We start from the raw sequence: 26786 nt of genomic DNA, 5'->3' as shown, positions 1-26786 counted from the left end.
GAGGTCTCTTTCATCAAGCCATTGAATGGTGAAAGAAAGGTGCTGGTGTTTTCTCATATATGTCACAGTTTAGGAAAAGCACCAGGATATCATATGTGGACCAGCTATCTATTGACTTCACATTTTTAATGTTTTTTGTGATTTGTATGTGTCTTTTTTGCCTATAGGTATTGGTACAAATATTTTTATCGGTAATATTATTAAAAGTTATAATTTAATTGATTTGCTATTTATCATTTAAAAAAACCTCCCTTCTATGCTAGATAGTTTATAGTGTGAGTAGTCAGCTCCTTACAGTGACAATAGGGGTTTTACCCATAGTCACACCTTTGCTGAACATATATATATATATTTATTAGAATAGTTAAATATACCAACATACAAGACATGTGCTGGACATCAACATTGTTAAAGCTTTTCTAGTTTCATACAGCGTAAGGACTTTAATATGTACAGTGAACAAAACTCTACACACCCCTGTTAAAATGTAAGGAGTATACAAAAAAAGAAATCATACCAAGAAAAATAATTTCAGAACTTTTCCCACCTTTAATGTCACTGATTATATGTACAAATTCATTGAGAAACAAACTGAAATCACTTTGAGGGGAGGAAATAAAAATAACAAAACTAAAGTAATGTGGATGTATAAATGTGAATACGGTCTTATAATTGGGGATGTGGCTGTGTTCAGAACCAGCCAATCACATCTAAACTCAGTTGCCATCCTTCGCCTGGGAGGTTCACAGGAGACCTACAGCAACATTAAGGCTGTGTGCCCACGATGCGTTTTTTAAGCGTTTCCGCAGCGGCAAAAACGCTGCAGAAACGCTTGGTAGAAGGCCTGCCATGTCCCCAATGATAATCCGCATGCTGTGCACATGCTGCGGAAATTTCCGCTGCGGATTATCATTGCAGAAAAATACGCAGCACTACCAATTATTTTGTGGAAACGCTGCGTTTTCGCCTCCATTGACTTGCATTAGATCGAGCCAATTCCACAAGACTGCATCTGTACTTGTGTAATTGGCGCGTTCTAATGTGCGGATGGTGCCCGGGTGTGGAGGACAGGAGAGGAGAGGAGACTCTCTTCCACACCCAGGTACCCAAAAAGCTGTAAAAAAAAGAATAAAATAAAAAATAAAGATTATATTCACCTTCCGACGGCCCTCGGTCTCCTTCCCTGTGCTTGCCGATAGATCACGCAGGACTGAAGGACCTGTGGTGACGTCACAGTCATGTGACAGCAGGTCCTTCAGTACAGCGTACCGCGATCTGCCGGCAGCCAGCACAGGATCGCAGAAAGACTGCGGGGGCCATCGGAAGGCAAGTATAGGTTTATTTTTTGACATTCTCTCGGGTCACACTATATAAATCCATGCCGGTTGCATGAATTTATATAGTGTGACCGAGTTGTCAAGCACTTTCCAAGTGATGCTAAAATCGCTTGATAACCCGCATGCAGAAATGCAAGTGAAGAACGATTCACATCCGCATGTCCCTGGCAGGAAAAACACATGTACAATCCGCATGTACAATCCGCATGCGTTTTTTTCTGCCAGGGAGATGCAGAAATGCTCAGGAAAAAATCCTGAGCATTTCTGCATCGTGGGAACATAGCCTAAAGGAGCTGCAGGAATTTCTGGCAAGTACTGGTTGTGTCCTGCATGTGACAACAATCTCCTGTATTCTTCATATGTCTGGTCTACCCTGGCATCACTATATTAACACAAAGATAACAATGCAATTGAACAAGCGCACAGCTAGGGACAGAGAAAGTTGTGATAAGACAAACTGTTCTGATAAAAGCAGATAGTGAGAGTCTTGTGATTTTGCACAATTTTTAACAGCACCTTGTCAGGAGCTGAAGGGGAAGCAAGCAGCTAACTTTTGTATAGAAATGAATGGGCTGGAGAGAGGTGACTAGGAAATAAGGAGTTAACTTCTCTCCTGGAATGTCAGACAATGGTGAGTAAACTCCATGGAAACCAGCTGTACACTATGAAAGATAAAATCTCTCATTGCAGGAGAATGACAGCAGATAGAAAAAGCAAGTCAATTGCCAACTTGCATGCTGTCTAAGGAAAATTAATAACTTGGAAATATCCCTTTAAACAGCAGCAATCTGTGTTTTCACCGTTCCATACAGTTACAGCTGTGTGTGAATTGGGCTTTTGCAGCTCACCGATCACCTCGACACATATATTGGTCACAGAGTGTTAAAAGGATTGTTTGGGCATAGGCATCTTCTGACTCGTCTAGTGAACAGATCATCAATAACAGATCGATGGATGTCGGTCATCCGGCGCCCCCACAGATCAGCTGATTTTTGCTCTGGCGTAAACCAGAGTTAAACATTTTGAAGGTAGCTGCTGAGCACAGCTCTATTCGACATGTAGCGACACCGTTTCTATTCAAAAGAACAAGACGTGCTTCAGTACTCGGCAGTGACCGCTACATTTTGAATGGAACTGTGCCCAGTCGCCAGAGCAAAAATCAGCTGATCGGTGGAGGGGCCGGGTAACAGATCCCCACCGATCTACTGTTAGTGACCTATCCTGTAGATAAGTCACCATATACCTATGCCCTTTAAAAAAGAGTTTGTCCCTGTTAAAGAGGAAGTGCCACCAGATCTAACAATGCATTCTGTATACATCATGAAACCGATCAGCTGGCCCGGATGAGGATGGGCTTCATTTGCCGATCCTGTCCCAGAATCCCAGCACTTTCAGACACCATCTTCTGTAAGAACCAAGGTCACCACTGGTAACTCCATATACCCGTACATCTTAGATGCGTGTCAGACAGTTATAAAGTTAAAAACCCGCTACTGTACTTACATCTCTCAGAAGGGCGATAGAGAAGCTCAGTAATGCAGGGTGGTAGATGATATTGAAAGCCGTCTTATACATGGGAACGTTAGCCTGTACAAATAGCTCTGGCGTCATCTTGATACCCTGTGGATGGGTGTCTTGGTTAAAAGCTTGTGATGTCCAAAGACACCCGACCATGGTAGTCAGGTACTGGTTATACACCTCGCACGTCTGGCTGCTTATATTCACAAGCATGTCGCTCTATATAAAGGCAAAGTGGAGATAAACAAAAATGTAAGTCTGATTGTCCAAATGCCACAAGTAATTCCTACACATTACTTGTATTTCAGACTTCATTGTACTGTTTTTACTTGCTCGTTCCTTTTTGCCATCAAGATGTTATCCCTGTACCTGTAAAATTGTATCCACAATAAAAGAAAATTAATAAAATAAAAATTATTCAAGGGAATCTGTTAGCAGGTTTTTGCCACCGAATATGAAAGCAGCATAAATGTAGAGACAGAGAACCTGATTCCAGTGATGTGTCACTTACTGGGCTGCTTGCTGCAGTATTTATAAAATCACAGTTTTATCAGCAGGAGATTATCACTAGAGGACAAGTAACCCTGCTGCCAGGTAGTCCAACCCCACCCCCACCAGTGATTGGCAGTGTACACAGAAAGCAGCCAATCAGTGGTGTGGGCGGGGTTATACAGAGCTCAGCATTCAGAGAACTGCTAGATCTGCTGCAGAGAAAACATTTTTTTTTTTATCAAAATTGCAGCAAGTGGTCCAGTAAGTGACATCACTGGAATCAGGGTCCCTGCCCCTACGTCATGCTGCTCTCAGATGGGGTTACAAAAACTTGGTGACAGATTCCCTTTAATCAACCAAATACAAGATCTTGACTCCAAATACAATACCTATGCATGATGAAGCAGAGCTGGTTAAGGTTGACAGAATCTGTACAGAGAAGAGCCGTATAAAAGACTGCAGAAGGTGGAAGTACAACCAAGGGAAAATTAAACTGAATAAACATTTCACTGACCTGTAATGATAAAAAAAAGGAAAATATTATGTCATTCATCAGTTTTGTGAGCGACGTGTGTGAATAGAATGGAAGAACTGACTGACCTATTTCTCCCATAAATTCACCAAACAGAAAATCACCAACATGGAAGTCAGGGAAATTGCGGAGTCCGAGGTATTACTGACTCCACAGCCCTGTCGCGGTCACACAGGCAATGCGGATTGGTCCAAACAAGTGCGGATACTTTCATAAAACTCCAAGAAATCCCAAAACAGCCTCTTCTGGGCACAAAGGTATTACAGCAAATAAACAGTTAATTTAGCAGGATGTATATGTCAGTGCGGGCTCACCGAGATTACAATCCTTTCTCCCGGAGCAAACCTCATACACAGTTGAGGCACAGCCTTACCAGTCTCAGTATCACCTTCAGCCCGAGCTCCAGCAGTTTCCAGCGCCAAACAGAAATGTTCAACTCCATACACAGTTTACACTGAACAGGCTGCAGCTTCCACGCAGTTCTCTGCAGCTCCAACACACAGACTGCTCAGCTTTCCTAGCTGACCTGTGCAATCTCCATTCAGAGACAGACGCTGGCTCGTCTCACTCCCAGCCACAGCTCACGTTTTGGCTGGTGACTCACAAGCTTCAATGCACTCCACTCTGCTCACCATATAGCAGGCTGACAAACCCATTTCCTGATTCTTAGTCAAAGCTAGCCAGGTGCATCTAATGAAGACCTGCTGTGCTAGGATTTAACCCAGTCCTACCTGGCTTTGCTACACAGAGTAAAAAACCTATAATAACAAACTCAGCAAGTACCCACCCTGCCTGGGTCCAGTGTCGATGCAGAGTTTGCTTCAAGGTATTTTACACACTATGGGTCCAGCTTTCCTGAAAATGGAAAACCCCTTTAATCTAATACATGAGGACATAGCTAATTGTTGAAATATAATATCTAAAAGAAGGAATAAGCTCCCTATATAGGGCTAATTGAAGTCTCATTACAAGAGCAGAGCCAAAGGCGGTTGTGACAGGGTTTAGTTCAGTTACAGCTTCAAGTGGCCTCCTTCATAATACAAAGGAATGCATATTACATTGCTTCTTTATAATAACACCCAGTATGAAGTGAGACACCTCACCCGTATTCCCATGCTGCAGCCTCCACCTCACAGCATAATCTTCCAGCTCAGAAGCTGGTAGTTTTATCAGCAGGACATTATCACTAGAGGACTAGGTATCTAGTGCCAATAGCCCTCCTGCTTTGTGTAACCCCGCCTCCACCACGGATTGTATATTGTAGACAGAAAGCAGCCAAAGGCAGAAAGCAGCCAATCAGGGGTGTGGGTGGGTTATACAGAGCTCAGGTTACCTGTAGGTCTGCAGTAGAAGCCTGATTACAGTAGTGTGTTATTTACTAGGCTGTTGTCTTGTATCAATAAAATCAGTGTTTTATCAGCAGGAGATTATCAGCACGGGATAGGCACCTAGTCAGTACGGGATCTCTTAGGCACCTAGTACTGATATCTACGGGATATACTAAGAGCCCCTGGTCCAACCAGCTTTTTGCCAATATACAGTGTACACAGAAAGCAGCCAATCAGTGGCGTGGACGGCGTTATACACAGCTGAGCATTCCGAGCTCTGCTAGATCTGCAGCAGAAAAGCTGTGATTGTATCACAACTGCTGCACTCAGTAAACTAAGTGATACATCGCTGGAATCAGGGTCTCTGTCCATACATCATGCTGATATCAGATTACATAGCAAAATCCTGCTGACGGATTCCCTTTAAATACTGTAGTGTTGTTTTTCCCCTAAAATACTGTGTGTGAAACCATTCATACAAAACCTTTTACATGAAAGCATTCAATATAATCATAGAAAACTGCAGGGACTTGTAAGATGGGACCAGAAAGCAGAAACTGTCTGGGTGGACCAGGGAGGCCTCAACCGCAAGAGCTGCAAAACACTTTAAATTAAATGGTTGTTTTTGTCAATTTTAGACAGATTTGAAGAGAATCTGCAGTAAAATGTTTGATTGCAGATTCTCAATTCTCTAGTGACGTCAATGGGGAAAATCTGCAAAATAATGCTGAGCCTTTTTACAGCAGAAATCGACATGCAGCAAGTTTTCAAATTTCTGCATCATGTGGATGAGATCTACACAAATCTCACCCACTTCTCTGTTCCCGATTTCAGCTAAGATTTTCTGTCTGGATATGTAGCATCTCCATCCCATATGGATATACACTGATGAACAAAAGGATAACAATTTTGTGAACTTGTGACTTTCTGGCTCCATCTCTCACCATCCACTACAGCTTCTAACGTGAGCCTGCCATCATTTATAGACCATCATCCTGGCCATCTCATACAGTGTGGCTCTAAGTGTACAGCAGAAACATGGACAGTTCTCTTACCGGCACTTTCATAGGCATACATCAGCTCACTTCATGGGGGATTGGGGTGCCATGCATACCAGGATGGGGGATAGTAACAGAATTGGGGGACATTACCCCTATACCAGTGTCAGCAGCAGACCCCCTCCCCCATAACAGGGCATCATGACCACATTTTTTGCTTACATTTTTTTTCTATTTTCCTCTAAAACCTAGGTGCGTCTTATAGTCCGAAAAGTACGGTATATACAATTCTCTTTCTTCACATTTTGCATTCTCTAACACACTATTACCAGAGAACAAAATCTCAAAAGAATTCAAAATATATAGAGGAAGAATTCATTGGTTCACTTGACATGGAATGACCATCTGCTAAGGAGTTTGATAATGTCTTTAGTATAAAAGCTCAGGTGATTTCCAAACATAACATTCAGCATTACACAAAACACTGGAGTTGTCTTACCAACTTATAAAAGTCAAGGATTGTGTTTAGAAGAAGTGGACTATCCTGAGAAAGGATCCCCGAAGTACACAAGCCACCGGTGAACTGGATCAAAGCGTCACCACATGTCATCAAGCTGGATAGGGTGGCATTCCTAGATATAAACAAGGTCATACTGAGCTTAGATTTTAGGGATCATACAGTTATTTAGCTAAAATATAGATCTTTGAATTCTAAAGTTTATTTCCTACAAACTAAATAGAAATATAAGGCAACATATTCGCCCAAATTGCATCAACTGAATATGTTGGCCAATTTAAACTCACTGGATGAAAATGCTATCTATTACCCCCAGACTGAAAGATTATGGTATACTTTACAGCTTATATTCTAAATCAACTCTTCTTATAAATCCATATGGTTAGGAAATGCCTATGTGAACTCAGAGGAAAAAACTCTCTTTGTACCATTTAGCCAATAGATAGAAAGAGTCCTCAGTGGTTGATACTTTTTAATGGTACCTGGCAAGGTGATGATAGAAGGCCAGCTTTCCCGGCTGCTTCATACCTTGCCATAATGTGGGAATTTTGAGAATGAAAGATCAGTTCAGGAGGAGAAAGAAGCAGATCTCCAATAAGATATAGTACAAAATGTCTTATTTTCATGCGTTGATTTATTAAAAATTATTAGGCTATGTGCCCATGATGCAGAAATGCTCCGGATTTTTTCCTGAGCGTTTCTGCATCTCCCTGGGAGAAAAAAATGCATGAGGATTGTACATGCGGATTGTACATGCGGATTGCACATGCGGATTGCACATGCGGATTGCACATGCGGATTGTACATGCGGATTGCATATGCGGATTGTACATGCGTTTTTCCTGACAGGGACATGCTGATGTGAAGCGTTCTTCACTTGCATTTCCGCATGTGGGTTGACAAGCAATTTTAGCATCACTTGGAAAGTGCTTGTGACAACTTGGTCACACTATATAAATCCATGCAACCGGCATGGATTTATATAGTGTGACCCGAGAGAATGTCAAAAAATAAACCTATACTTACCCTCCGATGGCCCGCGCTGTCTTGCTTCACCGTCCCGGCTGCCAGCAGCAGTAGAGTGAAGGACCTGCCGATATCAACGTCGCGTGACCAGTCACATGACTCTGACATCAGCGCAGGTCCTTTGTTCCATCATGAAGTGCCGGGAAGCAAGGAGGAGCGCACCGCGGGCCGCCAGAAGATAAGTATACATTTATTTTTTATTTTATTCTTTTTTTACAGCTTTTTGGGTACCTGGGTCTGGATGAGACTCTCCTCTCCTCTACACCCGGGTACCATCCGCACATTAGAACGCGCCAATAGCGCAAGTACAAATGCAGTCTTGCGGAATTGGCGCGTTCTAATGCAAGTCAATGGCGGCGAAAACGCAGCGTTTCCGCAAAATAATTGGTAGTGCTGCGTTTATTTCCACAATGATAATCCGCAGCGGAAATTTCCGCAGCATGTGCACAGCACATGCGGATTATCATTGGGGAACATGGCAGACCTTCTACCAAGCGTTTTTTAAGCGTTTCTGCTGCTGCGGAAACGCTTAAAAACCGCATCGTGGGCACACAGCCTTACTATTATTAATTACTCTTTAATAGGGGAATGTGCAAAAGATAAGTTATACTGAAGTTTCAGAAAAAAAAACATGGCACTTTTGTGTAAAAAATCTAATTTGTTCTAAAATCACAAAAAAGCAGAAAACAAAACCCGAATGTTTTACCCATTTTATACTTTCTGATCACTAAAATTTCAACTGGGATAATGGAAATTTGGCTATTTCTTACCTCTCCGCGCTTTCGTGGTCTGGGCCGGCAGAATATTTCACCAACCAGTTTTGTAAAAGTCTTTTTAGTGTCTTCAATACATCAATCTAGCAGAGAGAATATAATTACTAGCTACTGAAGAAGGCAGCATGGTAAGATATGTTACCATCTATCTCTGCACATGGAAATCTCACAGAAGTTAAGGAAAAAGGAGATTTTTATGTACTCACCGTAAAATCTCTTTCTCTTGGCCTCTAATTGGGGGACACAGAACCATGGGTGTTATGCTGCTGTCCACTAGGAGGCGACACTAGGCTTAATCTGAAAAAGATTAAGCGTGGCTCCTCCTCTGCAGTATACACCCCTGGACGGCGTCAGCCTTCCCCAGTTTTGTGCAAAAGCAATAGGAGGATCGTAACATGGATAACATAACCATGCCTATAAGAAGGCAACTATGTACGAGCTCAAGAAAAAAACAATATGAGAACTCAACATAAAGGCCCGGAACAGGCGACAGGGTGGGAGCTGTGTCCCCCAATTAGAGGCTAAGAGAAAGATTTTACGGTGAGTACACAAAAATCTCCTTTACTCTGTCGCCTCATTGGGGGACACAGGACCATGGGACGTCCCAAAGCAGTCCCTGGGTGGGAAGCAATGGACGAATATTGTGTAGACAGGCCCCTATAATTGGGGCACTGCCGCCTGCAGGATACATCTACCCAGGCTCGCGTCTGCTAAGGACTGGGTATGAACCCTGTAGTGTTTGGTAAAAGTGTGTAGATTAGTCCAGGTGGCTGCCTTACACACGTGTTGCGCCGAGGCCTGGTGCTGAATGGCCGAGGAGGCCCCTACCGCACGTGTAGAGTGTGCCGTAATACCTGCTGGAAGAGGAGAATTTTTGAGGCGGTAGGCCTCTTGTATGGTGGATTTGATCCACCTGGCAAGGGTAGCTTTGGAAGCTGGTAGACCCTTGCGGCCGCCTTCCAGAAGAAGGAAAAGAGAATCAGACTTCCAGAAGGGCGCAGTCATAGATACACGATGCCCTGACCAGGTCAAGCGTATGCAGAGCCTTCTCCACTCTATGAACCGGGATCGGACAGAGGGATGGCGGTGAAATTTCCTCATTGAGGTGGAAGTTGGACACAACCTTCGGAAGGAAGGATGGGACCGTAAGGAGAACTACCTTGTCCTGGTAAAAAAACAGGAAGGGTCGTCTGCAGGAGAGTGCTGTCAGTTCAGACACCCTGCGTAGCGAGGTGATTGCCACTAGGAAAACCACTTTCTGGGATAGAAGGCGGAGTGGGACTTTCCTAAGGGGTTCAAAAGGTGTTTCCTGCAATGCTGACAGCACTAGGTTGAGATCCCACGTTTCTAGTGGTCGTCTGTAGGGGGGAACCAATCAGGAAACCCCCTGAAAAAATGTCCTTACTTGTGGCTTGTTAGCAATGCACCTCTGAAAAAGCACTGAGAGAGCTGACACCTGGCTCTTAAGGGAGGCCAGGGATAGTCTGGCCTCCAGACGCGATTGGAGAAACCCAAGTACTCTGGGGAGGGAATAAGGGAATGGGGTCTGGCCACGAGATTCGCACCAGGTAAAGAAGGCTTTCCAGGTACGGTAATAAATCTTAGCAGAGGTTGGCTTCCGTGCCCTGATCATGGTTCCAATGACGTCAGGCGAGAACCCTGACTGGGTTAAAACCCAGGTCTCAATGGCCATGCCATCAAATTGAGGGCCCCTGAGTTCTGGTGGTAGAACGGGCCCTGTGACAAAAGATCCGGGCGGTCGGGGAGACGCCAGGGGACGTCTGCTGTGAGCTGCACGATGTCGGCGTATCACGTACGTCTGGGCCAGTCTGGTGCGATTAGGATGGTTGGAACTCCCTCTTGCTTAATCTTACTCACCACTCTGGATATCAGGGGGAGAGGTGGAAAAATGTACAGGAGCTGGAACTGGGTCCAGTCCTGAACCAGGGCGTCCGCTCCTAGCGACCGCGGGTCGTGTGTTCTGGCCATGAAGTTGGAGACTTTGGCATTGAAGTGGGATGCCATCAGGTCCACGTCCAGAGTCCCCAGCGATGGCAGATCTGGCGAAAAACTTCGGGATGGAGAGACCACTCTCCCGAGTCCATGCCTTGCCGGCTGAGGAAGTCTGCTTCCCAGTTATCCACACCCGGAATGTGGACCGCAGAGAGAACCCAGCCTGTGTCTTCTGCCTAGTGGAGAATGTGTGTCACTTCTCACATCGCCTGGGCATTGCGGGTCCCCCCTTGGTGATTTACATATGCCACAGCCGTGGCATTGTCCGACTGTACTCTGATGTGAGAGGCTGCCAGTAAGTGATGGAAGGCTCTCAATGCCAGGAGAATGGCACGAATTTCCAAGATGTTGATGGGCATGGTCGCTTCTGCTGGGGACCACTTGCCCTGTGCTCTGTGGTGTAGGTGTACCGCACCCCAACCAGTCAGGCTCGCGTCGGTGGTCAGAACTTTCCATTGACCCGTGAGAAAGGATTTCCTCTTTGTTAGTGAGGTTGGCTTGAGCCACCAGTGCAGGGACCTCCTGGTTGACGATGTCAACTGAAACTCCCTGTCGAGAGAAAAAGGGTTCCTGTCCCATGACTTGAGGATGGCTAGTTGGAGAGGCCTGAGGTGAAGCTGGGCAAATGGGACCGCTTCTATTACCTCCACCATCCTGCCAAGGACTCTCATGGCAAACCGGTGAGACCGAGGGGGTTTGCGAAGTAGGGTGAGGACTCCTATAAGGAGAGGCAGTGCCTTGTCTTTGGAAAGGAGTACTAGACCCTTGAGGGTGTTGACTTTTGTAGGTTGACTAACCAGCCCAGCCAACTCAGAATGTCGATTGTGATTGAGACTCTGAGTTCGCAGTCCTTGAAGGTGGAAGCCTTGATGAGGAGATCGTCCAGATATGGAACGACTATTATGCCTCTGGAGTGCAGGACGTCCATGGTGACTGCCATGACTTTGGTAAACACTCTGAGAGCCGTGGCGAGTCAGAACGGGAGAGCCACGAACTGGTAGTGTTCCTGGTCGATTGCGAACCTGAGAAATCTCTGATGGGCGGGAGCAATTGGTATATGCAGGTATGCGTCTTGAATGTCTATGGATGCGAGAAATTCTCCTTTCTCCATGGACGCAATGATGGACCGAAGGGACTCCATGCGAAAATGACGTACCCGTACATATTTGTTGAGCTGTTTTAGGTCCAGTATGGGCCGTACGCTGCCTCCTTTTTTGGGGACTACGAATAAATGGGAGTAGAACCCTTGGAAGCGCTCCGCCGTGGGGACCGGTACTATGACTCCTGCTTGAAGAAGCGAGGAGACCGCGTGGTGGAAGGCAAGAGCCTTGGCTGCCGGTTTTGGGGGAACAGACAGAAAGAATCTGTTTGGCGGGTTGGAAGTGAACTCCATCTTGTATCCTGAAGACACTAGTTCCCTGACCCACCTGTCCTCTGTAAGGCAGCCAGACTTGGTAAAAGAGCGAAAGACGGCCGCCTACAGGTGGGGTGTCTTTCGGAGTCCGTGAGTCATGATGAGGAGGAAATGCGAGATTTTCCTCCTTTAAATTTTGACTGGCCTGCCCTTGATTGCCAGGTCTAGTCCGACTTTTGCGTCGAACGCGAGTTGTCCCTACATGGAGCGCGGCTGGTATTTTGTGCTGGTTGCGAGATGGACCAGCCGGAAGAGTTCCGAAAGGATCGGAATCGTGCTTGATTGCGCATTTTGTAAGTGTGTTTGGGCTTCAGTTGGGGGAGAGAGGTACTCTTACCCCCGGTGGCATTGGATTATCATTGTGTCCAACTGTTCACCGAAAAGCCGACCACTGAAATATGGGAGGTGTGTGAGGGACTTCTTTGAGGCTGCATCTGCTTTCCATTCCCGCAGCCAGAGGATACGCCGAATCGTGATGGCGTTTGATGCTATCCCCGCTGCACCCCTTGCAGAATCCAGAGCTGCATGGAGCATGTAATCTGCTACAACCGCTATTTGGGCCGCTTGGTCCGACAGTTCAGGGGTAGATGCTTGTAGGCCAGTTTGTAAATTTTTGGGCCCAGGCCAAGATGGCCTTGGCAGCCCAAACTGAGGCGAACGCGGAAGCCAGGGAGGCCCCTGCGGCCTCAAAAATTGAACGAGCCATGCGTTCCACCTGCCGGTCTGCTGTGTCCCTGAGGGTTGAGCTATCTGGCTGTGAAAGAAGTGTCTGTGCTGCTAGTCTGGAGACTGGAGGGTCCACTTCAGGTGGATCTGTTCACTGTTTGGTGACCTCCTGTGGAAAGGGGTACCGCGCCTCCAGATATTTGCGATTAGTAAACTTTTTCTCAGGTTGTAAGAACTGCTTTTTAAGGATCGCTTTAAATTCTGGGTGGTCAAAGAAGACCTTAGGCGGTTTCAGGACTCCTTCAAAGGAAATCTTATGTCCTGGTGTTTCCAGGGGTGAGTCGGAGATGTCCAATACCCGATGGATGGATGAGATGAGATCTTCAACTAGCACTGCATTGCCAGGGGAAATAGGGATTAGGGACCCTTCGGTTTCCTTGTCTGAGTCGGAATCACAGATGTCTTCCGAATCCTGTGTATTACTAAGGCGTCTCCTGTTGGGAGAACCGGAGCGGAGGCCTTCTCTGGTCAGGGATGGCTGTGGGGATCTACATTGTCTGTCCCTGTCAGGGGACGGTCTAGATGAGCTGGGAGTATGGTGTCTCTCACTGGAAGGGGAAGACCGTGTGGTATGGGATGACGCAGATGAACGTGACCTGTGGGTCCGCTTGCGTCCAGACCTAGACGTGGATGTGCCCGTGCTATCATGTCCCCGAGTGGAACTCTCCCTTTGCTGAGTAGTGTTCATAGCCGAGGCATGACTCTGCAGAGCCTGAAGCAATGTGGATGTGAGGTTATCTATAGACTGTGTCATAGATTGCGACATCTGAGTGACCCATTCCGGTGTGGTATTAGGCACCGAAGTATTGGCAAGGGCTTCATGGGGCTCTGGCACAGCAGTCTGCATGCAGTCCTGGCAATGTGGATACGTGCTGCCACTGAGGAGAGTATTACTGCAGGCTGTACAGAGTGCATAATAGCAGTCCTGCCTGGTTCTCTTGGACCTTGAGCCCGGCATAGTATACAGGGGGTGGCTATGCAGAGGGGGCCAGCAATGCAGAGAAGCTTATAGGATTCACAGCCGAGTGAGAGACTCCAGCTGTGATCTTACCCCATCAGTGTGCGTCTTAAGTCCAGAGCTGCAGATCCACAATCCTGTGGCCCCGGAGACTGGCAGGCCTGGTCTGTATGTGCCGACCAGTAGCTGCAGGGTTAATGTTCCTGTAGCAGATAATGGCCGCCGGAGTGTGAAGAAGAAGGTGGGCGGAGAGCTGAAAAAAGGCCGGCATTATCTGAAAAACGCGCCCTTTCAGTTTGGCTCTGCCCCTTCTATGACACTGTAGAGTGTCATATTCATCATCCGGGGGTGGGGCAGGGGGGGCGGAGAGTGGGCGGCGGCTTCGGCTAGGCCGGAGCCGCGGTGTAAATTTATAGCCGATGCCCAAAAGGGCTCCAGGCCGGCGCGGAAGTCTGGTGGGGGGGGTGGGGTGCCGGATCTGAACCCCCTGAGGCACCATAGCGCTGGTGCCAGCAAAGAGACAGGGCTGGGAAGGCCTGAATCTATGTATGCCATGTCTGCCTTGCACTCTCCCCCGGCCCCAACAGGAGTCCGCAGCAGGGCTGGGATTCCTGGACTCGGTGCAGAGTGTCAGCTACTGGGAGCTGTGGATGCCTGCACAGGCCCTACCTGAGGCGTCTCAACCTAATACCCCCCAGAGGGGGATTAGGGAGGGTGCTGCTGTCACCATCAGGGGGCTGTTATCTTCGCCTCGACCTTAACCCAGAGACCAAAAGGAATTGGGGAAGGAGGGGGGTCTCAACTTCGAACCAGCACCCGAGGGGCTGGGGAAGAAGCGACATGGTAAGTAGACATCTCGACTTCAATTGTGCACCCCATAAAAGGGGGCAGAGGAAGGAGCCATGCCGGGAGCCTCGCAGGAGACCCACTTATCTTCATCTGTAATTCCGTCGTAAAAAAAAAATCGGAGTAAAAATCTTTAGGTGTGCCTCCTATGCGACACTAAGCAAAAACTGGGGAAGGCTGACGCCGTCCAGGGGTGTATACTGCAGAGGAGGAGCCACGGTTAATCTTTTTCAGATTAAGCATAGTGTCGCCTCCTAGTGGACAGCAGCATAACACCCATGGTCCTGTGTCCCCTAATGAGGCAACAGAGTAAATAACTATTTTATCCTTGTGAGGACAACAATGCACTAACATGGGTTGTCTAGCCTCTAAACATATTTCTTAACCATCTTACGATCCCCCGTACTCCGTTGCTTGGTTTTCCCACCCGTTTCGGCACACCCAGATCAGTTAGGATAGGCATGCGATTGGCTGCAGCCAATTACCGGTAACAGAGATAGATAACCAACACAGCTGCGAGTAATTCGCTGTCATGGTCACAGACCGGCTCTGAGCTTCCGGACGGGGGGACCCAGGTGGAGATTGAAAAGAGCGGTGTTGAATTAAGTGAGTATTTAAAGGGTTAGTCTCAACTTCACTGATGGATAAAATTGTAATGTACCTGTAGAAACAAGCAACTTCACAATTTACTTTTTTTTTGTAAAAAAAAAAATCTTTCAAGCTGCCTCTGCTGGCAAAATCACAGAGCGCCTAGCTCGCGACAGTAGTGCCATCAAGCCACTGGTGCCAAGTGACAATTTTCAGAAGCAGACAGTACTCCTCATCCCCCAGGAAAAAATTAAACATGAGAAAAGTCCTTTCATTATTTTAGACTATTTGGGGCATCGGTTATCTAAAAGGGGTTATCCATCACTTCTCACGGTCACAGAGGTGAGACGTGCTACAGACATGAAAATCGACACCTGCTTACCGGACCGGCAGGTATCAAGCACCCGTCCTATTCATCTGAAGAGGACACATGCCCAATCCCTGCCGGTAGCTAGCCAGCAACTGATGGCTGCTATGTCAGCAGCTCCTTTTACCTTAATTTAACCCTTAGACCAGTTTCTCCAGATCTCAAGTACCCCCTTACAAGATTTGGGCACAGTCTATAAAAACAAGCACCAAAGGCAATTTCTGAGGTGCTGATAATATTTACATAATTTTACAATAAAAAGGATATAGTGAACACATGACTTGATGAGGGTACTTGAGGGCTGGAGTTTTTTTGCAGGACTACGTTTTCATTGATACTATTTTGGAGTGCCATGTGGATATACAGTGCCTACAAGTAGTATTCAACCCCCTGCAGATTTAGCTGGTTTGATAAGATGCAAATAAGTTAGAGCCTTCAAACTGCAAACGAGAGTAGGTTTTATGAACAGAAGCATAAATCTTACAAACCAAAAAGTTATGTTGCTCAGTTGAATTTTATTAAATTTTAAACATAAAAGTGTGGGTCAATTATTATTCAACCCCTATGTTTAATATTTTGTGGAATAACCCTTGTTTGCAATTACAGCTAATAATCGTCTTTTATAAGACCTGATCAGGCCGGCACAGGTCTGTGGAGTTATCTTGGCCCACTCCTCCATGCAGATCTTCTCCAAGTTATCTAGGTTCTTTGGGTGTCTCATGTGGACTTTATTCTTGAGCTCCTTCCACAAGTTTTCAATTGGGTTAAGGTCAGGAGACTGACTAGGCCACTCCAACACCTTGACTTTTTCCCTCTTGAACCAGGCCTTGGTTTTCTTGGCTGTGTGCTTTGGGTCGTTGTCTTGTTGGAAGATGAAATTACGACCCATCTTAAGATCCTTGATGGAGGAGCGGAGGTTCTTGGCCAAAATCTCCAGGTAGGCCGTGCTATCCATCTTCCCATGGATGCGGACCAGATGGCCAGGCCCCTTGGCTGAGAAACAGCCCCACAGCATGATGCTGCCACCACCATGCTTGACTGTAGGGATGGTATTCTTGGGGTCGTATGCAGTGCCATCCAGTCTCCAAACGTCACGTGTGTGGTTGGCACCAAAGATCTCGATCTTGGTCTCATCAGACCATAGAACCTTGAACCAGTCTGTCTCAGAGTCCTCCAAGTGATCATGAGCAAACTGTAGACGAGCCTTGACATGACGCTTTGAAAGTAAAGGTACCTTACGGGCTCGTCTGGAACGGAGACCATTGCGGTGGAGTACGTTACTTATGGTATTGACTGAAACCAATGTCCCCACTGCCATGAGATCTTCCCGGAGCTCCTTCCTTGTTGTCCTTGGGTTAGCCTTGACTCTTCGGACAAGCCTGGCCTCGGCACGGGAGGACACTTTCAAAGGCTGTCCAGGCCGTGGAAGGCTAACAGTAGTTCCATAAGCCTTCCACTTACGGATGATGCTCCCAACAGTGGAGACAGGTAGGCCCAACTCCTTGGAAAGGATTTTGTACCCCTTGCCAGCCTTGTGACCCTCCACGATCTTGTCTCTGATGGCCTTGGAATGCTCCTTTGTCTTTCCCATGTTGACCATGTCTGAGTGCTGTTCACAAGTTTGGGGAGGGTCTTAAATAGTCAGAAAAGGCTGGCAAAAGAGATCTTTAATCCACACATGTGAAGCGCATTATTCTTGGTGCCTGAACTACTTCTTAATACTTTAGGGGGACCAAACAGAATTCTTGTGGTTTGAGGGGTTGAATAATAAATGACACTCTGAATTAACTTTTAACGTTTTAAAAAAAAACAAAACAAAACAAAAAAAAAAACAAAAACAATATTTGCTGCAGTGCATTTCCCACTTCCAGGCTGATCTACAGTACAAATGTCACAATGCCAAGTTAATTCCGCATGTGTCAACCAGCTAAATCTGCAGGGGGTTGAATACTACTTGTAGGCACTGTATATCAGTATGTATGGGGAAAAAGTTGTAATTACTTGTACCGTCCCACTGGAGCAGCTAGGAACCTCGATTATTGCTGCTTCCACTCGGAGGTGGAGATTAAGTAGATGAACATAATAAAAAATAACCATAAAAGACCCCAAGAATCCTCTGATCTTGCACATTCACAAATGTAGAAGAAAAGAGAACGCCACTGGGGGGGGTTGTGTCCCCAATGGGCGATATATTTCTTGTCTGTGCCATTGTGGAACACAGGATCTAGTGATATTCCAATGCAGTCCATAAGGGTGGAACAAATATGGAGAAGATGGCCAAGTCTTGAGAATGTTCTTCTGCAAAGCTCCATGTCCTACAGCAGCATAAGCTGATGTAAAAGTATACACTGGTAAAATACAGCAAACGTGTCATCATGTGACTCACCAGGCAGAGGCTTTGTGACGAAAAGCTAAGGTCACCCCCACTGGCTGGGTAGAATGGGCCATCACCCTCCAAGCGATAGGCCTTGGCTATGGTGAACTCTATCACATGGGCTATAGTGGCTTTTAATGTCCAGTGGCACCCTCAGGAAGAATGAAGAGAGTCCAACCACTGAAAAGAGGCAGTCGGAATGTAGTCCATGGATTGCAACTCTACCGCTCTCAAATTATTAAGGATTTCCCTGGGATGGGGGGAGAAGGCCAAAAAGAGTGCTGTACAATATCATAGGGTGGGATGCAGATAGCACTGTACTGGCACAAAATAGGGGTGTTATTGCAATGCAGGCCATCCTAAAGGAAGGGGCAGCCGGGAAAGGGAAAACCGAAAAGCTTAGAATCGCTGGTCATTGCCACCAACGAAAAAGAGGTTGATGTTTTTGCATCAGGACATGAGGCTTTTTTGGAGGGGGTTATACAGACCATGCTTAAGTACCCAGGCTTCAACAGCCAAAGTATTAAATGAAGCATAGCTAAAATAAGAGTGGAAGAAAAGACCCAACAGTGGAGAAGGAAGGTGCCAGGGGATGTCAACTAGGAGCCAGACCAGATCTGTGTCAGATGACTGCCAGGAACAAGAAGAGTCACTGGTAAGGCCTCCGCTTTACTCTTTCTGGGGATCCAGTGAAGAGGAGTAATTGTAGGGTAGCTGTTCCAGAGGATGACAAGCGAGTCCATCATAAGAGCTGGGATCCTGGGACCTGAATACGAACCATGACAACGTGTGGTTGAGTTTGGAAGCCATGAGGTCGACATCTCAAGGGCTCCACTTGCAGCAGAGTGTAACAGTTTAGCTAAAAACACAAAGGTGTTGTGCCTATTACCCTGCATCTAGTTCCTCGCAAGTGAGGAACTTGTCCATGTCATTCTCCACTCCTGGAGAGAACTGGGGTGTGTACTTTGGCCCACAGTGTCCAACATGTTGTGATTCAGGTACGTGACAGTCCGTCTGGACTCTGATTGTGTGACTTGCTGAGAGAGAAGGCCGGTGTGGTGAGGAAGAGTATGTCTGGAAAATGTAAGCTCCAGCGCGGGACAGTGTGTTCAGAGGGATGTGGACACACTTCCAGTTGTCCACTCTGGACGATATGGTCCTAATATAGGACGCCTACGACAACCCAGGAGTGAAAGAGGACAGGATTTTCCCAGTTCTGTTTCTGCAATGACCATCCAGAGGGTTTCCATCCAGAAATGTGGAGTCTTTGAACTGGGAAAGGAATAACTGAGGCTCAAGTAATTATACACACATTTAATAAAGTTGTACTGACGAAGGCAGATAAAATAGACAATGAAAGAATGTCAGTTCCTAGATAGACACCTAGAAGATGTCTGCCACGTCTAGAAAGGATCCAGAGTAAGATGAATAATCTTCAAATCATAGAGACCCCATGGCCCTGAAACAGCCCTCGGGTTGCAGCAATAAAGGTGTGCTATTTGGTACATAAATCTGAATAATGATTAGAGGCCTCCCCCTTGGAAAGCTTTACACCATTTTGAGAGAAGGCATCAGAATGAGCATCCAATGGAGGCAAAGAAAGCTGTAGGCGCGGACAGACTTTGCAGACGGCCACAAGGAATATCCTGCTATGGTTCAGCGGGGATCCTGTGGAAGCCTCCTCATGAATCTGGAGGGACTGACGAGTGGCGTGCGCCTCTGAGAGCTACACCGGAAGTCTCACTCCAGTCTGGTATTGGAGTGATATTTCTGGACTAGAGAATGCCACAAATCATCACGAATTAGATTAGCTATGGCGTCATGCCCCAGCTCCCCCAATTTCCGTGGAGTTGGGAGTAACTGGCATAAAGACGCCAAAAGTCGCAAAATGTAAGCACAATTCGGACTTGCGCCCAATTTTTGCGACTGTTACACCAGAATTCTGGCATGAAAGCTTTTTTTTAAAAAAAAACAAATAATTTTTATTTAAACATTTTCAACATAAACAGGTGAAAGCTTTGATGACTCCGGCACATAGTGTTTTTAAATCTGGACACCCCCAGAGCAAAGGAATAAACAACAGCTGATTGGTAGGGTTATTTCATGCAATAAAATGCAATTTAACTGTGGAAAAATCATACAATGTGATTTTCTGGATTTTTTTTAAAGATTCTGTCTCTCACAGGTGAAGTGACCTACGATAAAAACTACAGACCTCTCCATTCCTTGTAGGTGGGAAAACTTACAAAATCGGCAGTGTATCAAATACTTATTTTCCCCAGTGTGTGTGTGTGTGAGTGTGTGTGTGTGTGTGTGTGTGTAATATATATTATATATACACACACACACATACATACATATATATATATATATATATACACACACACACACATCAGAGCGTTAAGAAGTTAAGACAAGCTCAGTTTCATGAAGAAGACTAAAAGGAAAGAAACTCACTTTAAAACTCATGGATGACGACTTAAAGAGTTTGCGAAGAGTTTTAAACAGCAGGTCTTCAATATCTGAAGGGGAAGAGAAGACAGTTAGCATTGCATTAATAACACAGTAATGTGTGGTAGAATTATGCATCTCCACATACTGGAAATTAATTTAAAAATGATAGTTTGCGGGGTCTCTTCTTCTCTATCTGGTTTTGTCACATTTTTATTATTTTTACTACCTCCTGCATCGTCCTCAAGAGAAATGTACGAGATATTCTATTATCTGCTATTTTTTTTAGCTTTTTACTATGGACCTTCGTTATTCATTTCACCGCCTTTCATAATATAACACAATATGTAATCATGTAGTCAATAGAAATCTTACCATTATGGAGAACAGAATATGTTTTGCATGCAGGAAAGTTAAATAAAAAAAAAAAAACAAAAAAAAAACACTTGTACGAGATGATTATATACTTGGACAAAAAATGTAGGTGGCTATAGCAATTTAAAGCGAGCCCAAGAAGAGCAGGTGCCGATAATGAGGAGCTGCAGACTTCTTTCTTCCCCATTTCTAATATGAAGCACGTAGAACAGTAATAGATACACACAATATCACAAATACATTTATTCTAAATATTTCTGAAAAATTAATCAATTTGTACTTTCTTTTCCTCACCTGAGAAGGAATAAAGTGGAATCCAACTAATAAGCTGCAATATCTGAGTGGCATAAATCCCGTCCCATCGTGGTAGGCATTTATGAAGAAAGGCTTCAGTACCTGAAAGTCCTTCCTAATGGAAAGATAAAAAAAAAGTCACATTTAAGGCAATGATTAATTTGTTTTTTCGATCTTTGAGGATTTGAAGTGGGGGACATTTGTCAATAATGTATCAATTTGCTAAACTGCAAGAATGGTGTGAATTGGGCCAAGTTTATCAGGACTACAGTACCACATTGCTAAATTGGGAACAACCGGCTGGGCGTGTTGGGCGCACTCCTCTTCCTTATGCCTCAAAGAAAGCATATACATGCACCAATATTTCACATAGGGGAATTGCAGGTGTGTTGTCAAATCATACTACATGGCCTGAAAAAGCAGTCCTTGCAACAATTAAATAAATAATTACAAAAATAAATGTCTACTTGCACTCGGCAGGAGGCTGTTCCAAACATCTTGGAGAACCGACCCCAGATCTTCCGTGTGCAGATCCTTCTGTCTCTTCAAGTGATCACGGACAGATGTGAGATCAGGGCTCTGTGGGGCCGGATTATCACTTCCAGGACTCCTTCTTTATGCGGAGGACAGCTCTTAATGACATAAGCTATATGTTTGGGGTCATTGTGACATTCATTCGGCTGCTCTACAACTTTTCTATGTACAAACTACTTTCTGTTCCAACTAAATATTTCACATTTTGACTCATCCGTCCAGAGCACCTGCTGCCACATTTCTGCACCCTAGTTCCTATGTTTTTGTGCATAGTTGAGTCGTTTGGCCTTGTTTCAGGTATGGCTTTTTGCTGCAATTTCAGACTTCTCTGTACAGTAGATGGGTGTAGCTGGGTACCTCTGGTTGCTGCCAATTATGAGTTGATGGTACTGCTGGACATCTTCTTAGTTTGAAGGGTAGTAAGCTTGATGTGTCTTTCATCTGCTGCACTAAGTTTTCTTGAGTGACCACTACAGCTAGAGTCCTTAATGTTGCCCATTTCTTGGTGTCTTCAATGCTGAGAAATACAGGCAGATACTTATCCATCATGTAATACCATCAGGAAGACATCGGATTGCCTCCAAATTTATTCTGCAGTTGGACAACGACCCCAAAAATCCAGCCAATGTCATTAGGAACTGTCTTCAACATAATGAAGAACAAGGAGACCTGGAAGTGATAATCCAGCCCCCACGGAGCCCTGATCTCATATCAAACCTCATACACAGAAGATCTGTGGTTAGTTCTCCAAGATGTTTGGAACAACCTCCCTGTTGAGATCCTTAAAAAACTGTGTGCAAGCGTAACTAGAAGAATTGATGCTGTTTTGAAGGCAAAGGCCGGTCACCAAATAGTGATGTGATTTATAATTCACTTTCGTCCACTGACAATAATGAACCATAAACACTATAATTGAAGGCTTTCTTACTTTGCCGCATTTTGTCCCCACAACCGGCCTAAAACTTTTGAACAGTACTATATATACACATATACAGAACATACATACTTGTAGAAACTCCTGTGTTTGTATAACGGTATTTAAAAAGGCTTCCACTTCCTTATCATTGCGTTTCTGCCCAGTGTACCATGCACACTCTAGTAGAGGAAAAAAAACATAAATTGAAAAATAATAAAATATACCATCCAAAACAATTTTGCAAACGTATGCAATTAAAGGGGCTGTCCGGCCTTATGATATTAAAGGGAATCTATCACCCCCTGTGAGATATCAGACCTCTAATAAGGGCATACAGGTGATAGACATGTAAATCTATACATACCTGTATGGCCCATGTTAGAGGTCTGCTTGCTTTGATATATGTTTTTATAAAATGTGTTTTCCTAGGCTTGGCGACCGGGGGACACCAAGAAATCCCCGCCTACCTACTTAATTGAAATATTCCCCCCTCTCCTGCACGTCACAGGGGCCTGTGATGTGCAGTCTAGATCTGCACATCCCGCGCATGGGCAATGCGCCTATAACTTAAGGAGCGTTTTTTTTTCTCCCTGCCCTATTTTACTGCTGTGCTCTAGTGCGCAAGTGCCGGGGAGTCACTGTGACTTCTGCTCCAGTGACCTCCGGCGTGTGCAATAAGAAGGTTTGGTCCCCACTTCCTCCCGGGATCCTGATAGTTAGCAACTATCCGGGAGGAAGTGGGGACCAAACCTTCTTATTGCACACGCCGGAGGTCACTGGAGCAGAAGTCACAGTGACTCCCCGGCACTTGCGCACTAGAGCACAGCAGTAAAATAGGGCAGGGAGAAAAAAAAACGCTCCTTAAGTTATAGGCGCATTGCCCATGCGCGGGATGTGCAGATCTAGACTGCACATCACAGGCCCCTGTGACGTGCAGGAGAGGGGGGAATATTTCAATTAAGTAGGTAGGCGTTGATTTCTTGGTGTCCCCCGGTCGCCAAGCCTAGGAAAACACATTTTATAAAAACATATATCAAGCAAGCAGACCTCTAACATGGGCCATACAGGTATGTATAGATTTACTTTTATATAACCTGTATGCCCTTATTAGAGGTCTGATATCGCCCAGGGGGTGACAGATAATGACTTATCGTTAAAGGGGTAATCTCAAGTTTGAAAGTTACATCTATCACTGGATAGAGGATATCTTCCCAATAGCTGAGGCTCTGACTGCTGGGATCCCCATTGGTCTTGAGAATTTGGGTTCTGAAGAGCCCCTGAGTAAATGGAGGGGTGGTAGATCATGCACATTCATAAGAATGAATAGGGCCCGTGATCGCCCTTTGCTCTTGTCACAAGGTGCTCTTCAGATCCTCGGTTTTCGGAATCAGTGGGGGCTCTAGCAGTCGGACCATACTGATACCAATCGGGAAATTATTCCCGATCTAGAGATATTCGCTTGTAAAATTAAGATTCTCATTTTCAGCAAGCCCCAGGGGGCGTTAGCAGAAGTACATCTCTGTCAGCATGTAATTTTTCCTCTGCATGAAGCACGCCCTCAAGGAAGGTCAGACTACTTTCTCTGTGTGAGCACAACTGTATGTCACTACAAATACCTCTGCATCTCACAGCACTGTCAGTGTGGTGGTGAACAGAGCAGAGTGTCACTACAAATTGCTCTGCATCTGTAGCTCTCATCTCACAGCTCTGTCAGTGTGACATGCGTGGGTGTAGAACAGAGCTGTGAGTCACTACAAATACTTCTGCACCTCATCTCACAGCACTGTCAGTGTGGTGGTGAACAGAGCAGAGTGTCACTACAAATTGCTCTGCATCTGTAGCTCTCATCTCACAGCTCTGTCAGTGTGACATGCGTGGGTGTAGAACAGAGCTGTGAGTCACTACAAATACCTCTGCACCTCTCATCTCACAGCACTGTCAGTGTGGTGGTGAACAGAGCAGAGTCTCACTACAAATTGCTCTGCATCTGCAGCTCTCATCTCACAGCTCTGTCAGTGTGACATGCGTGGGTGTAGAACAGAGCTGTGAGTCACTACAAATACCTCTGCACCTCTCATCTCACAGCACTGTCAGTGTGGTGGTGAACAGAGCAGAGTGTCACTACAAATTGCTCTGCATCTGTAGCTCTCATCTCACAGCTCTGTCAGTGTGACATGCGTGGGTGTAGAACAGAGCTGTGAGTCACTACAAATACTTCTGCACCTCTCATCTCACAGCACTGTCAGTGTGGTGGTGAACAGAGCAGAGTGTCACTACAAATTGCTCTGCATCTGTAGCTCTCATCTCACAGCTCTGTCAGTGTGACATGCGTGGGTGTAGAACAGAGCTGTGCGTCACTACAAATACCTCTGCACCTCTCATCTCACAGCACTGTCATTGTGGGGGGTGAGTAGAGCAGAGCTGTGTGTCACTACAAATACCTCTTCACCTTTCATCTCACAGCACTGTCATTGTAGGGGGTGAGTAGAGCAGAGCTGTGTGTCACTACAAATACCTCTGCACCTTTCATCTCACAGCACTGTCATTGTAGGGGGTGAGTAGAGCAGAGCTGTGTGTCACTACAAATACCTCTGCATCTACAAGTCTCATCTCACACCATTGTCAGTGGGGGGGTGGGGTGGTAGTACAGCATAACTAACAGCGTTGTGAGACAAGAGTTGCTGATGCAGACATGTTTGTACTGACACAGCCCTGCTCTATGCCCCTACCCAGCTTGTAATTACAGTAGCAGTTAGATCTGTGAAAAAAGCAGAGCTGTGTGTCTATACAAGTCTCACACAGAGAACCTTCTCTAGTGGCGTGTTGTTTTTTTTAAACCTGCTTTGCACCTACTTAAGATTGGGCAATGGCATGCAGGGGGAAAAAAGTAATCTCTGCTAACACCCCCTGGTCTTGGCGAAAATTATCTAACTTTGCAAACTAATATCTGTACAAGAGAGGAGAAATGACAAAAAAAAATAATCAAATTTACGTTTTATTCAGCTCTGTGGCCACTATTCCATGCTAAAACTGATGCAAGGTCCTCTTTACCAGTATGCAACAAACACACACTTACCTCTTGCGTTACCTGTTTCCTTATAGATTGTGAGCTCTTGGGAGCAGGGCTCTCATTCCTCTTGTTTGAGTTACAAATATATGTTTATTACGCTATCTGATTGTCTTTATACATGCACCCTCTAAATTGTTGCACTACATAAATAATTCTTATAATAATAAATCAATTCTTGCAGTACCTTCATGGAGGGTAAATGCCAACCAGTAATTCAGTCGCAGCAAAGAATCATCCTCATTAACACAGGTAATGAAATTCAATAGTAAAGGACTCTGTATTACACAGCCCATCTGTGCGGGAAGCTAGAGGCAAAAAGGAAAAATCATATTCTTGTTATTAAAGAAAAAAATAATAATAATTCTACCAACAAGAAACATCTGGTGACTGGAAAATTGGTGGAATGTTAAAAGCGCTATTATTATTATTAGAGTGTAATAAAGCATAATAGAGTAAGGGATCTCCCGGGAGTTGACTGATACTAACTGGGGTTACCAGATTGTGGGCTGCCTTTGGATTACTTTTATACCAGCAGGTACAGGGGATGTCCTAGTAATATTTTTTGTGATATATCTGTGATATGGTAACTACCGGTACATATACTTTTTTTTTTTTAAAGCTATAGTGGTCTACACTGAACTTTTAACACAGATTTAGTAAAAGTTATGTTTTAGGGGATTTAATTGTGAATTTGACTGGAAAATTTGGAAGTTCTAAAATTATGCAAAATATGAACTTCATATTAAAGCGGCACCTCTTTGTTTTTAATTTATCTTTTTTTTATTGAATTTATAAAAGAGAAAGAGTGATATAATGTACAAGGCCCTAACCGAAATAGAAAAACATGTGCATTAAAGGGGTATTCCCATCCCAATATGTACTAGGTATAATAATAAGAATAATAATAATAATATTAGCAAATACTTGTAATTAGAAATATAGTACAGTTCTTCTGATTCGCTGTCGCTCACCCCATGTGCAGGGCATTGTACTTTCTTAGCTATCCATGGTTAAGACCACTCATATTGTGACAGCTGTTGTGGTTGTAACCCTAGATACCTAAGCTACTGCAATGATGGAACATGGGGTGAGCGTCAGCGAATCAGAAGAACTATACTACATTTCTAATTGAAGGCAATTGCTAATATTATTATTACACCTACTTCATATTGAGATAGTATCTTGGAGATGGGAATATTCCTTTAATAAATAGAATGTAAAATTCCATAACCGCATATACTGAGTAGGATAGCATATTTGCAGGATTAAACAAATAAAAAGACAGAAAAGAAGAAAAAGAATGAAGAAAAGAGGGGAGTGGCAGGAAGAAAGGTGGTGG

At 45.0% G+C, this 26786-nt stretch overlaps 1 protein-coding gene across 12 annotated transcripts in view; it reads right to left on the bottom strand.

Moving 5' to 3' along the window:
• CENPI (centromere protein I) overlaps positions 1-26786 on the bottom strand; it is a 154276-nt gene that overhangs the window by 2247 nt on the left and 125243 nt on the right. For all 12 annotated transcript variants that reach the window (XM_073639685.1, XM_073639691.1, XM_073639686.1 and 9 more), the window contains 9 exons: positions 25632-25752; positions 22468-22556; positions 20928-21042; positions 20265-20329; positions 8519-8604; positions 6705-6837; positions 3737-3861; positions 3176-3224; positions 2841-3074 (listed from right to left, as the gene is read on the bottom strand). In XM_073639685.1, the coding sequence (XP_073495786.1) occupies positions 2841-3074; positions 3176-3224; positions 3737-3861; positions 6705-6837; positions 8519-8604; positions 20265-20329; positions 20928-21042; positions 22468-22556; positions 25632-25752 (1017 nt within the window). The remainder of the gene's footprint in view (positions 1-2840; positions 3075-3175; positions 3225-3736; positions 3862-6704; positions 6838-8518; positions 8605-20264; positions 20330-20927; positions 21043-22467; positions 22557-25631; positions 25753-26786) is intronic.

The sequence above is a fragment of the Phyllobates terribilis genome, unplaced genomic scaffold (genome assembly GCF_046119375.1).
Source record: "Phyllobates terribilis strain yellow unplaced genomic scaffold, ASM4611937v1 Scaffold_7__3_contigs__length_470593459, whole genome shotgun sequence".
Classification (NCBI taxonomy): domain Eukaryota; kingdom Metazoa; phylum Chordata; class Amphibia; order Anura; family Dendrobatidae; genus Phyllobates; species Phyllobates terribilis.
Note: the sequence above shows the minus strand (reverse complement) of the source record. Positions and strands in the feature narration are given on the sequence as shown.